General features: G+C 44.2%; 1 protein-coding gene across 1 annotated transcript in view; it reads left to right on the top strand.

Annotated features, from left to right (window-relative positions):
- The window catches only part of Znf410 (zinc finger protein 410), a 31,567-nt gene that overhangs the window by 13,811 nt on the left and 4,338 nt on the right, over nucleotides 1-13,418 (top strand). Inside the window, 6 exon segments of the mRNA XM_052739317.1 lie at nucleotides 1,254-1,404; nucleotides 2,003-2,184; nucleotides 3,137-3,226; nucleotides 7,375-7,500; nucleotides 8,598-8,738; nucleotides 10,159-10,286. Of these exon segments, the coding sequence (XP_052595277.1) occupies nucleotides 1,254-1,404; nucleotides 2,003-2,184; nucleotides 3,137-3,226; nucleotides 7,375-7,500; nucleotides 8,598-8,738; nucleotides 10,159-10,286 (818 nt within the window).

Below are 13,418 nucleotides of genomic sequence, written 5' to 3'. Positions count from 1 at the left end.
CTAGGTGGGACAGAACCTGCTTTTGATCAGCTGTTCATAGGGTCTGTGACATGAGTACAGCACATTATATTCTGCTCTTTGGCTTTTCAGGGGAAATTTGGAAATATCAATCCCATTCATAAGTTGTATGTAATACAAAGAACCTCAGTATACTCGTGGCAGAATAAGGGACTATGAGTTTGATCCGTTGCTGTCCAACAATATTTTGGAACAGTGAAAGAAAAGGACCACCACCTGCTGATACGGAACTTGCATACATTTTTAATTAACTGACTTGATGCAATTTTAATGCAGCCATTGTTTACCCTTCTCTTTGACTCTACTTATGGAAGAGCATGCCTATAAGTGTTCTCTCTCTTATCAAAGTTTGGTTAAAATCTTTAAAACTCATCTGAGGTTTTACATTTTTAAACATTGGATAACTAAAGAGGGGTAAGATAGGAAATTGGAAGGTTGTTCTTATCCTTCCAGTGATGGGAAATGAACAAATTGAATCAAAAGACGGAAATCTTAAGAGTGGCATTTGTGACAAAAACCTTCTATAAACTCAGCCATAGCAACGGTTTTGTCTGAATACAGGATTTTATTTAGTTAATGTATTTATTTGGTTTTTTGAGATAGGGTTTCTCTGTGTAGACCTGGCTGTTCTGAAACTCTTTCTATAGACCAGGCTAGCCTCGAACTCACAAAGGTCTGCCTGTCTCTGTCTTCTGAGTGCTAGGATTAAAGGCATGCGCTACCACTGCCCGGCCAAAATGCAGGATTTTATTACCTAGAACTTCAAGTTACCTCTGTAGCCTCCACTCTGGGTGTTACTCCTCTACCAACTTGTGTTTTACAAAATGGTGGCATTTTTTGTTTTTTTTAAGAGTAGGGTTCTTTTTGAGACTACTCAGTCAAGGATGACCTTGAATCCTGATCCTACTACTTCACCTAAAAGCTGAGATTACAGGTGTGTACCACCATGCTTGGCTCCTACAGAATAGTATTAATTCTGCTTTTGAAATAATATAAAAAGGAACCGTATTTGATATTTTTACATTTGTCAGAAACTTGGTCTTGTTAAATAAAACATGATAACTGTGGGTAATTCTCTGGATGGGGATATAGAGTACTCTCATGCCTATATATAGGAAACACAAGCAGATATCTGATTAATGATCACTAGGAATGAAATGTAGGAGTTTCATTGTTTGAACCTAAGTATCTAAGCAGGACTCTTCCCTGAACTGTAAGTATGTCACTTGTTGCAGGAGAAAATGTCCACCTTGGCTCTGGCGATGGGCAGCCCAAAGCTTCTGGGCCCCTTCCTCAAGTGGAGAAGAGACTTAAGTGCACAGTTGAAGGCTGTGACCGGACGTTCGTGTGGCCAGCTCACTTCAAGTACCACCTGAAAACCCATCGGTGAGCAAGTCATGGAGGAACTTGTCCTGATGCTCCAGTCATGCTGGCTGAGACTGTCTTCTTAGTCCGGTGTGAGGAGAGATACACACTTGTAATCTCGGCCTCCAGTCTGGGCTATAGCAAGACCTTGGCTCAGAAACCAGGATCTCTGGCTCTTGTTTGGTTTTAGATGGAATCTTATGCTGCCCAAGTTGCTGCAGATTCTTCGAGCGTAAATGATCTTGCTACCTCAGCCTTCCAAGTGTTGTGTTTACAGGCATGCCGCCTAACATGAAGCCTCCTGTTTGGTTTTGGTTTTTGTTGTTCCGTATGCACGTGTGCACAGATATCAATGCAGGCAAAACACCCATTACATGAAAATAAATAAAATAAAAATAACAACAACAACAATATATGTGCCTAGGCTGTTACCTTAAATCTGAGAGGTTTGAGTTAGTGTTGAGTCGGGATGGGGCTTTTATAATTTTAACAAGCTGGGTTATTTTGATATATCCAAGTTTGGGAGTTCATTGTGTGCCTTGAGAGTCAGTAGAAATGCTCACTTGTCACCACCAGCACAAAGTGTTTTCAGGTCCTGTTGCTTATGATGTCTTTACAGGAACGAGCGCTCCTTCATCTGCCCTGCAGAAGGCTGTGGGAAAAGCTTTTATGTGCTGCAGAGGCTGAAGGTGCACATGAGGACACACAATGGGGAGAAACCCTTTATGTGCCATGAGTCTGGGTGTGGTAAACAGTTCACCACAGCTGGCAACCTGAAGAACCACCGTCGCATCCACACAGGTGTGCAGCTCTGCATTCCCCTCATTGGCCCTGCTCCTGCTTGCCGCTTGCTTATGCTTAGGAGAGCAATCTGGGAGTAGAACTGAAGATAGAGTGGTGTTCCTAGACGCTGAAAGAAGATTTTTCTTCATTTCAGTGTCTTGTGCATTCTCTTCATTCATTATCATCTGTGTGTGAGGAATGGACAGCATTGATTTCTGTCTCCAGAAGCCTATAACTTGTAGGAAGAAATGTACGGTTGTCATAGATAGCAGTGACACCAGGAGGCGATGGACAAGTCAACCTGTTTTCCAGTCTCTCTGAACGTTGTGTAGTTGCATTTGTTGAGTCAGACAAATGTTGCAGAGCACTAAGTATGACCCTGAACGTGAGGTGCTTCCGTTCTTGTTAGAGCTCACGCCATGAGCAATAAAATAAATGTCAGAATGGAAGGAGCAAGATGAAGATTCCTTGCTTCTTAGTCTGAGATCCTACGGGTGCTTTTGGAGCCATCCTCAGAAACGTGTCCCTGCAGAACTTAGTCACTGAACTCAGATCACCGTGAGAATGGGCACCCCCTCCCTGCCTTTGTGCCGCTCTGTCTCTGCTCAAGTGACGGGAAGTTTGCTTCCAAGGCATTTAGAAAGTAAAGGCCAAGCTCAAACCACAGTTGTTCTAGACATGACTCCCTCCAGTTGGCCTAAGCTTTCGGTGTGTTGGGGAGTGGACAGTTCTCTTTTCAGCCTTCTTGAAATAGCAAATGGTCTTATCCCAAGAAGGGAATGTGAATAAAAAGTTGGAAGGCTGTCTGGTGGTCTGTATTTCAGAACATTGAGAGGCATCATTTGCTGGGTACCCTGTTGAAATTATATGGCATACGTTGAGGAAACAGAATGAGTAAGTCATTGAAAGCAGAACCACATGCTGGCCGGTTCTTACAGGGCTGAGCCTTTGCCTCCCTTTCTGTCTCTAGGAGAGAAGCCTTTCCTTTGTGAAGCCCAGGGATGTGGCCGTTCCTTCGCCGAGTATTCAAGCCTTCGGAAACACCTGGTAGTTCACTCAGGTACTAGAACCTGTGCTGTTCATAGACTTCAAACCCAGTAGGAAACAAGGGTGGGAAGGTGGTGTGCAGTATTCTAAGAAACGCTTTCCATCATAAGGTAATAAAGCTCAAGACTGAGAGATTAAGGCCCTTAATAATTATATTCAGAAGGTCTTCTCATCAGTTAGATTTATTGTTCTCTTCAGTTACTGAGGAACTTGCTAATGCAGACCTTTTTCTGAGATCTGTGGGGGATCTTTTTATATGTTATATTTAATATGGATCCTGTATTGACATTTTCATTCCTCTGGGGGAGGATTTCAAAATCCAGAGCACAGTAGAAGACTGTCAGTAGCAGCAGGGTCTGTGACATTCCTGTCTTCCGAGAAGGCATTGGTCCTGCTTCAGTCACCATTCTGACAGAAACTGCCTGGGCCCATTAGGACTTCATGGTAGCCAGTGGTGTAGAAGAAAAGACCCAGTGACCTGCTTTTCGCTTTGTGTTAAATTCCCTGCAGTTCCGTCAGCTTGCTCATTCTATGCAGATGGCTTAATCCCCCCTGATAAAAACGACTTTCAGACTTTCTGAAAACATTGTATAGCAGCTGACTTTGTAAGCTCAACGGAAAAATCTAAAGTGATATTTGTCTCCCTTCCCTCCTTTCCCATCTTCCCAAACAGATCGGCACTGACGGGGTGGAGGCTAGAGGACTGTTGATTTGGATGAAGACAGCAAAGCACTTCAGTGAGAGTCAGGGATGTGGAGATGGACAGTCAGGCAGGGATGGGAATTTCATAGTTGAGATTCAGTGCTGGAACCGTTTTATCTTCATTTTGTTGATACAGGTCTTATGTAGCACAGGATGATCTTGAACCTCTGATCATCTTGCCTCCACCTCCAGGTGTTGGGACTGCAGGTGTGGTCTTTGTACACTCGAGGCAAGTATTTGGCCAACTGAGCTCTGTCTCCGGCTCCTACGCAGTTTTTATATGATGACAAGTTCCAAGTAAAAGTGTCAGGCTGGTGGCTTGTGGGCCAGACTGTGGACTTCACATGTGTATTCCTTCCGTCTAGAGTGCTTTGTTGTACTTGTATAAAACCATGTCAGATGTATAGTCAGATACACACAAGAGTAGAGAAATAGACAGTTTCTTAGGCCTATTTAGAAATAACTTCTTGCTTTTATCTTATATTCAGTCCATGTTCTGTTCCATCCAGTTGTCTCCAAAATAACTTCAGTTCATTTATTTTAAATTTTACTTATTTTATGTTGCTGGAAATTGAAACCAAAGCCTCTTGCGTAATAGGCAATCATTTAACTGCTGAGCTACAGCCTCAACCTCGAAGTCGGTTCTTTTAGAAAAGGATACCCTGGGGTCTAATACTGCTCACTCTTGGCTGTGAAATCTTCTTTGAGCCTAAGTCTTTTTATACTGTTGTTTGTTTGGTAGACTTGTTACAGAACCGAGTTCTGGGTCCTGTAGCAGTACCATCCTCTGGATTCGTCAGCTTCCCTTCACGTCTTTCCCCCGGTGCTGGAGCTTGAACCTGGGGCCTCACACAGCTGGGCAGCAACTCTGCCACCAAAGAGTTGTTTCCCAGCACCTGCTTCTTTGGTGTCCAGCTTGTTTGCCTGTACTGAGCTCTAAAGGCTTCAACCCTTCAAAATTGGGTGCAAGAGTACGGTGTATGTGGTACTGTGTACTTCATTTGTGTCTCATCAGACCCACACAGGTCTGGTGGACAGAGTTACCAGTGGGTTCAGGTGGTGTCAACCAGGTCCTCAAGGTCCTCTCTGAATCTCCACCTGTGTTTTGCCCCTGATAGTTAATGGTAGTTTTCCTTGTATTCTTTCACATTAGCTAGAATTCTTCTGTGTGATGGGACTCTTCTCCATGAAGTAGGGCTGTTTGATCATTTACACAAGTCAATGGCAAGTTAAATAAAAAGGCTTTTTATTATGAGCTTGCTTTTGTTTTTTGTTTTTGTTTTTGTTTGCTCAAGCAGGCCTGGACTGGAACATACCAGGCTGGCCTTGAATTCCTGCCTCGACTTCCCAAGTTCTGGGATTATTTTTTTATTTTTTTTTTAAAGATTTATTTATTTATTATGTATACAATGTTCTGCCTGCATGTATGACTGCAGGCTAGAAGCGGGCACCAGATCTCATTACAGATGGTTCAGAGCCACCATGTGGTTGCTGGGAATTGAACTCAGGACCTCTGGAAGAACAGCCAGTGCTCTTCACCTCTGAGCCATCTCTCCATCCCAGTTCTGGGATTATTGAAATGCATTACCATGCCTGGTCTTCATTGTGAACTTTCAGAATAAGGAACTGGTGCTTTGGTTACTTCTAATGCAAATTAAATTGGTTTCTTGACTGTTTATAGCTAGTATAGAGACATGGAACAGAGGACTGGAGAGATGTCCCAGTAGTTAAGAGAGCACTACTTACTGTCCTTCCAGAGGACCCAGGTTCAGTTCTCAGCACCACATCAGGTGTCTTGCATCCTCCTGTAACTCCAGTTCTAGGAGACCTCATACCCTCTGGCCTTTGCGGGCACCTGCATGCAAGTGATGCATAAACCCACAGAGAAGCACACATATTCTCATATAAATTAATCTGAAAAAAGAAATACAAATGAATTTTTTGTTTGTTTTTATTTTGTTTTGTTTTCCTTTTGAGACAGAATCTCACTATATAGATCTGGCTGGTCTGGAATTCACTAAAATCTTCCACTCAAGTTCTGGGCGTGTACGATCACATCCAGCTATTTGGTTTTTTTAAAGTAAGACTTTGGAAAGGTCTGGTAGTATATTGCGTAGCACTCAGAGGCTGATACAAAAAGGATTGCCATGAATTTGAAGCTAGCCTGGGCTATATAGTGAGTTCCAAGATAGCTGGGCCTACAGAGTGAGATGTCTGTAATTTATTACCTAAAAGAAAAGAAAAGAATAGAAATGGAGATGGTTCAGAGTGGTCTAGAGCTCACTGTTGTAACCCAGGTTGGCCTTCAACATTTGTTTTAGCCTTCCTGTCTTTAGTCTCCTAAGGAATATTGGTACATAACTTTAATCTGTGAGACACTTACTTGCGTGGTCTAAATCATTAGCCATTTAAAATAGTGCTGCAATAATAAGCTATGTCTAGGTTATTTCCTGTTGTAACTTAAGAGAGGTGGGACTCCTCGATGACGGACAAAAGCTTCTGTGTTGTTTCTAGGTAATGTCAGGTTCTCCACCATGTATGTCGTGGTTTTTTGCATTCTCATCAGCAATGAAAATTGCTGCCTAATGCTTTTACCAGTTGTAAATTGGTTCCCAGTATTTACAAGTTTATTTAAAAATCCTCAGTTCTAGCTTCTTTAAAAAAAAAAAAATCTAGCAGAACAAGGCTTCTGTCTACATGTGGTTAGAACTGAATAGCAAGCAGCTGCCCTTGAACTGGGGAAGTACTCTCCATTTTACTCCTTTGTGCTACTTGCCAGACCCCTGTAAACATGAGTGTTTGCCCATGGAAATTAGCTTTCCAGCTTTGTTCTGAGTGTGGTTGTCTGAGTAGGTGAGTGAAGACTTTTGGGGACTTGTAAACAGATATGATAGTTCAGATCATTTTTGTTAAAAGAACTGTTTGCAGATATTGAAGATCTTGAGTCTTGATAGGATGTAAGATGTGGGATATTATGAACCCAGGGTTGTAATGAACCCTTGAGGTAGGTGTGATGGTTGATGGAAGACTGTTGGAAAGGAAATAAACACTTTCTGCAAGTACCATGATGCCACATTGAGGAGGCTCTTTTGGAAGGCCAGTGGGACTTTGGTCCAGAAAGAAGTAGTGCTGGGCTGGGCGGTGGTGGCACAGGCCTTTAATCCCAGCACTTGGGAGGCAGAGGCAGGTGGATCTCTGTGAGTTCAAGGCCAACCTGGGCTACAGAGTGAGTTCCAGGAAAGGCGCAAAGCTACACAGAGAAACCCTGTCTCGGAAAAAAAAAAAAAAAAAAACCCAAAAGAAGTAGTTCTGGACCCAGTGCATGTGCTAAGCCCTCCTGGGGTGGCCTTCGTGCCTTTCCTGTGAAAGAGCATCCGTAAGTCTTCTGTCTACTTGCTTCCCGTGAGAACTGTATACTGTCTTTTGGGCTGTCCTGTCTTAACATAGTTCTTTTTGCAGGAGAGAAACCTCATCAGTGCCAAGTCTGTGGGAAGACCTTTTCTCAGAGTGGGAGCAGAAATGTGCATATGAGAAAGCATCACTTGCATCTGGGAACCACTGGGAGTCAAGACCAGGAACAAACTGGTGAGGAGAATGATCATAGTGGAGAACTGTGTTCAACAGCCACGGCGTTGGCCTGCTTGACTATTTGGAAATCTAGTTAGGTTTGGGGTAGAGAGACTTGGTTTCATTTGATGGACTCATAGTTTGTAACAGCTGGACAGTACAGTCATCTGCAAACTTTCAAAACATACTTTCTTGTTGTTCATGTTCATCCCCTCACAGTAAAGGAACTTGATAAATGATGAGTTGTAAATCCCAGAACACATACTATTAAAAGTTCCACCAAGGGCTTTGCATGCAGCTCAGGAGTAGAGAGCTTGCTTAGCATGTGTAAGACCCTGGGTTTAAACACCACAAAAGGTGTGTATGTGTGTGAACATGTGTATACACACACACAAGTAAATAAATAGTGATTTCTCTGATGGTTAACACCTGTAGATCCACCTGGAAGGCTGAGGTGGGAGGACAATCTGAGCAACATGTTGAGATCCCTGTCTTAGGAAACAAACAAACAAGCCAGGTGTGGTAGCGCATGCCTTTAATCCAGGTACATTAAATTAAATTAAGGTAGAAGTGGGAGATCAACAGTTCAAGGCCAACCTCAACTACATAGCAAATTTGCAGCTAGCCTGGGCTACTTGAGACCCTGTCTCAGAAAACAAAAAATAGTAAGTAAATGTTTCCCTAATGAGTTTGAGGTCAACTAGGTGGTCTGTGATTCAGCTTTTAGGGAGCATGGGCATAAAAGATTTCTATATAACTGAAGATTTAACATTTTTTATTTAATAGTTTGGCAGCCTTTTACTGTACTTTAAAATTGATCGAACCCCTTTTTCTTTTCCATGTCTTTCTTTAAAAAATTGTAGATATTCCTTTCCTCCTCATTTCGTCTCTATTATATGCTGATCTTCAGATGGTGGTCACATGAACAGATAATTATCCCTAAGGATTGGCTTCCCCTGTAGGCTTGTTCTTGTTATCTGAAAGTGAGTGAAATAGGAGATGGGTCCAAGACAGAAACTGACAGTTCTGAGAGGTAGCCAGCCCCCTCCCTGTGAGGGGCTGAGGACCAGGCACAGCCCTCACTGCTGTGTGTCTCCCTCCTCTTCTCTGTGCAGCCGAGCCACTAATGGGCAGCAGTTTGCTTGAGGAAGCTTCAGTACCCAGTAAAAACCTGGTGTCTATGAGTTCCCAGTCCAGCCTCGGTGGAGAGTCCCTGAGTCTACCAAATACCAATTCTATTCTTGGAGTTGACGATGGTAAGACTAGTTTTTTATTGGGGGGAAACAAGTTGTAACTCAGGGCTAAAGAGTAAAGTAGCTCCAAAATTGGAGGCTTGAGTAGTAGTACCTCTTGTATGATGGTATGATTGAACAGTATTTGAATTTATTCTCTGGGGTGGATAAATGAATCTTTTTTTTTTTTAATGATTAAAACAATGTTAACACAAGAATAAAGAAAAAAATTAAAAGATAAAATTATCTGTAATCCTTAGCATCCTAGCCCAACCGTGTCTGTCTTTCCTGTTGCAGTTATGGAAGAGCTTAACTTTTAAAACATTTAAACAGAGCATAACCAGGTTTACAGAGGAGAGACAGAGCAGTTTCTCCATACCTTCAAAAGCCATATCTTCTGGAGAAAAGCAAGGGCTCTCTAGGAAACAGTTGCTCCTCTGGTATAGAAATTTCACCCAGCTTACACAGGCCAGGCCCTCTTCTCTGAAACACTTACCAGGTGAGGCCAGCATGCATTTATCCAGTGCCTACTGTGTGCCTGGCACCATGGGAAAGACTAAAGGAGGAGGCCGGGGCCATAAGCTGTAGTTGAAAAGTTGAAACAGCATAAATGTGTGAAACATCATTGAGTAAATAGATGAAATGACACCAGCCATCAGCAAACATTCATTATACAGTACAGTCTGGAAGAGCAGACCAAGCTACAGAGCCTCCAGAAAAAAGACTTATAATTTGCTTGAGGGCTAAGTGGTTTGTCTATAAAACTATTCCAAAAGATTTTCATGGTGACCCTGCTCCCCCCAATGAATGTCTACTAAGTGTAAGGTCCTGTGTCTTAGTCACACCGTCCTTCACAGTCTGAGGCATAAGTGACCGTGTAACTTCTGTGTGGCGCTTACAAGGCCTGAAATGTGCTGCCCGGTCCACCCGATCCTGAGCAGTACTAGTGCAGAGCACATCAGGAGACAGGGAAGTTGCGTGGAGAGCTTGGCCGGCTTTGAAGAAGCAAGTTCAAGGGCGGAAGGGACACTCGGTATGCATTCTGAAGGCAGGACTAGCTCAGGTTCTTGACGTGGACATCCTGCTCAGAACGTCAGTATTGACGGCCTCAAGGGCTGGCCCTCGCCCGTTCTCTGCTCTGCCTGCCTGTGCAGTGTTTGCCCTAGTTCATACAGTTGTCATCCAGGCAATAGTCCAAAAAACTGTTCTTCTAAATTGTTACATTGAAAAATTGTCATTCTTATAATAGCCAGGTTTTTTTGACTTCCCACCCTCCTTTTGTAATACTTTCTAAATCCACTAACAATGAAAAAGTAAAAGAACTTGGGATTGAGTTTTTCAGGGAACAGATTTTAGCATTTTTAATGATTGGTTTGATAAAGCAGTGGCTGTGTACTTGTGGATTCACTATTCCCTGAAAATGAATTTTCCTGTTGTTTCACAGAGGTGCTTACTGAAGGATCCTCCCGCCCCCTGTCTGCAGTGACGGGTGTGACACATCACTTGGTGACCATGCAGTCGGGGAGGCAGTCCTATGAAGTTTCTGTCCTGACTGCAGTCAATCCACAGGAGGTAAAGCTGCCTGCCTCCTGCCCTGCTTTGTTTCTGTGCCGACTTCAGTGGACAGGGATTAGAGTCTAGTTCAGTGGATCTACAACTGTGCCGCCTCCGCTTTCTGTAGCTTGGGCTGGCTTGTTCTCCAGCAGTAGTCCAGTGGTACAGTAGTCCAGTGGCACAGGAGTCCAGTGGTACAGTAGTCCAGTGGCACAGTAGTCCAGTGGCACAGGAGTCCAGTGGCACAGGAGTCCAGTGGCACAGTAGTCCAGTGGCACAGTAGTCCAGTGGCACAGTAGTCCAGTGGCACAGTAGTCCAGTGGTACAGTAGTCCAGTGGTACAGTAGTTCAGTGGTACAGTAGTCCAGTGGCACAGGAGTCCAGTGGTACAGTAGTCCAGTGGTACAGTAGTTAGTCCAGTGGTACAGGAGTCCAGTGGTACAGTAGTTAGTCCAGTGGTACAGGAGTCCAGTGGTACAGGAGTCCAGTGGCACAGGAGTCCAGTGGCACAGGAGTCTAGTGGTACAGGAGTCCAGTGGTACAGGAGTCCAGTGGCACAGGAGTCTAGTGGCACAGGAGTCCAGTGGCACAGGAGTCTAGTGGTACAGGAGTCCAGTGGCACAGTAGTCCAGTGGCACTGCAATCTGGTGTTGTCTTGTGAGTTGGGAGATTGACTCGACACTCTGAGGCCTGAGCACTCTTATACATACTTTTGTAAAGTTTACATTTTTGTTTTGAATTATTTGTACCCTGTGTGTGTGTCACGGATGCACATGATTGAAGTATCCATGGAGGTCAATAAAGAGGGTATCAGGGCGGTGGAGGCACACAACTTTAATCCCAGCACTCTGGAGACAGAGGCAGGCTGATCTCTATAAGTTGGAGACCAACCTGTTCTACAAAGCATGTCCCAAGACAGCCAGGCTGTTACACAGAGAAACCCTGCCTTGAACCAAAAGTAGGGTATCAAATTCCCTGGAGCTGGAGTTACAGGCAGTTATGAACCACGTAACATAGGTGGTGGAACTGAACTCAGGTCCTCTTCAAGAACAGTATTTGCTCTCTTAACCACTGAGCCATCTATTCTGCCCCATCATACATATTTCTTAATGAGTTGTGTTTATTCCCACTGGTTTCTGCCTCATTGGATTGCTGGTTCAAAGCTAACCTGGCAGTCTAGGCTATATTGTGAGACTACCTCTCAGAAAAACAATACCACATTTCTTTCATGTATGGAATCTAAATTAAAACAAAAAACAAGGGTCTAGGGAGATGTCTCAGTTGGTAAAGTAACTATGATGGAAGCACGAGGACTTGAGTTCAAATCCCTAGTACCCGTGTTAAAACCAGATGTGGGTGGTATGGATCTGTAACATTAGTGCTAGGAGGCAGAAACAGGTGGATCACAAGAGCTCACTGGCTAGCCAGTCTAAGAAATTAATATTTGCGCTCCAGGTTCAATGAGAGACCTTACTCTCAAGAAATGTGGAGAAGGGTCATCAAGATAACTGAGCTGGAAAAGGTGCTTGCCACCAAGCTTGATGATCTGAATTGGATTCCTACAACCCATGTAATGGAGAGAGCTGACTTCATGACATATCTTTGTGGTTTCACACAGGCCGTGCACACAGAAAGTGTAGAAAAGGTGTTTCAAAAAGTTGAAAACAATTGGCAAAGGTGTGGGTGAGCCAGCCTCGCTGTTGTGAGCATGGGAGAGCTGTCCCCCTTACTCATCTGTCATGTGGCACCCCCCCCCCCCCCCATCAATGCCTGACACAGTTGGGAGAGCTGGCCCTCAGGAGAGCTTTCCTGCTCCTCATCACCTGCCCCTGTGCCACACCTAGGCAACACAGTAGAGCTGGCCCTGAAGGTATAGGTGTGGGAGATCTGACCCTGAGGACAGGAAAGCAGGAGAACTGGCCCCGCCCCTTGCTCATCGCTGCAAGGGCTGAACTAGCCACGGCAATGCAGGAGAGTGAACCCTGGTGGTAAGGACAGGAGAGCTGGTGGGCTGACCAACCCTGCAGCTGCCCAGGCCCAGAACCAGGGTTATGTGTTGGCCCACCCCAACATCTACTTTATTGGTGATCTGCTGGAGCATGTGAAGCTGCAGGATCTCCACAACGCAGGGCAACAGCAGGATAACCAAGAGGAGTTCCAGTGAGGGCCCAGCATCGATAGTATAGCAGAAACCAGAGGCCTCAAAGCAGACCAGTGACTCTGCAGTGAACACTTGCAGGAAAGGATACATGGATAAAAGGGTTTACTGCATGTTCACTGTGTCACAATGCAGCTTCCATGATGAGATTGAGTTTCCCTTTTTTCTCTTATCTTCTTCTTTTCTCTTAAATTTTACCTTATTTTGTGGGGGAGGTTGCAAGGGCAGAGGGCAGATATGAAGGGATGGGGAAATGAATGGGATGGAGATGCATTGCATGATGTGAAAGACAAAGAATAAATAAAAAGTTTTTAAAAAATCTGAAAACAACAAAATGGTGGAGAAGCAAGAGAAAGACACCCAATATTAATAGGAAAAGACACCCAACATTAACTTCTGGTCTCCACACTTGCACACACGTGCGCACGGACATAACAAAATACACACACACATATACATTATACACACCTACACACAAGAAAACAAAAAATGATGGAGAGATGGCTCAGTAGATCAAGCTCTTGCCAGGCAAACCTCAAGGCTGTCATTCAGATACCAAGCACTGGTAGAAATACTGGGTAGTTGTGTCAGGTACTTGTCAGTCCCAGCATTCACTGGGGCAAGGTCGCTAACTAGACTAACTAGAATTTGGCAAGCTCTGGGTTCACTGAGACTCTGTCTTAGTATATACCGTGGAGAGTGATCAAGGAAGACATCTGACGTCAGCCTTAGGCCTCCACACTCATGTTCCTGCATGTATGCAAGCATGCACACACACCATTTTACAACTGCGATGGATGGCAAGACACTAACCATGGGGAGACTGAGCTGGGGCCATGGCCTGTGCCTGTAGCTCCAGTGTTCCCAGCTGAAATAAGGGGATTACAAGTTCAAGGCCAGTCTGGATTACAGCTAGATCCTATTTCAAAGACAAATGAATAGATAAGTAAGGAAATAAAAACAAACACCCCTGGAAGTAGAAGGGGAGCAAT

This window comes from Peromyscus californicus, unplaced genomic scaffold (genome assembly GCF_007827085.1).
Source record: "Peromyscus californicus insignis strain IS unplaced genomic scaffold, ASM782708v3 Scaffold_15__1_contigs__length_86483966, whole genome shotgun sequence".
Taxonomy (NCBI): domain Eukaryota; kingdom Metazoa; phylum Chordata; class Mammalia; order Rodentia; family Cricetidae; genus Peromyscus; species Peromyscus californicus.
The sequence above is the reverse complement of the archived record's forward strand: the minus strand, read 5'-3'. Positions and strand labels throughout refer to the sequence as shown.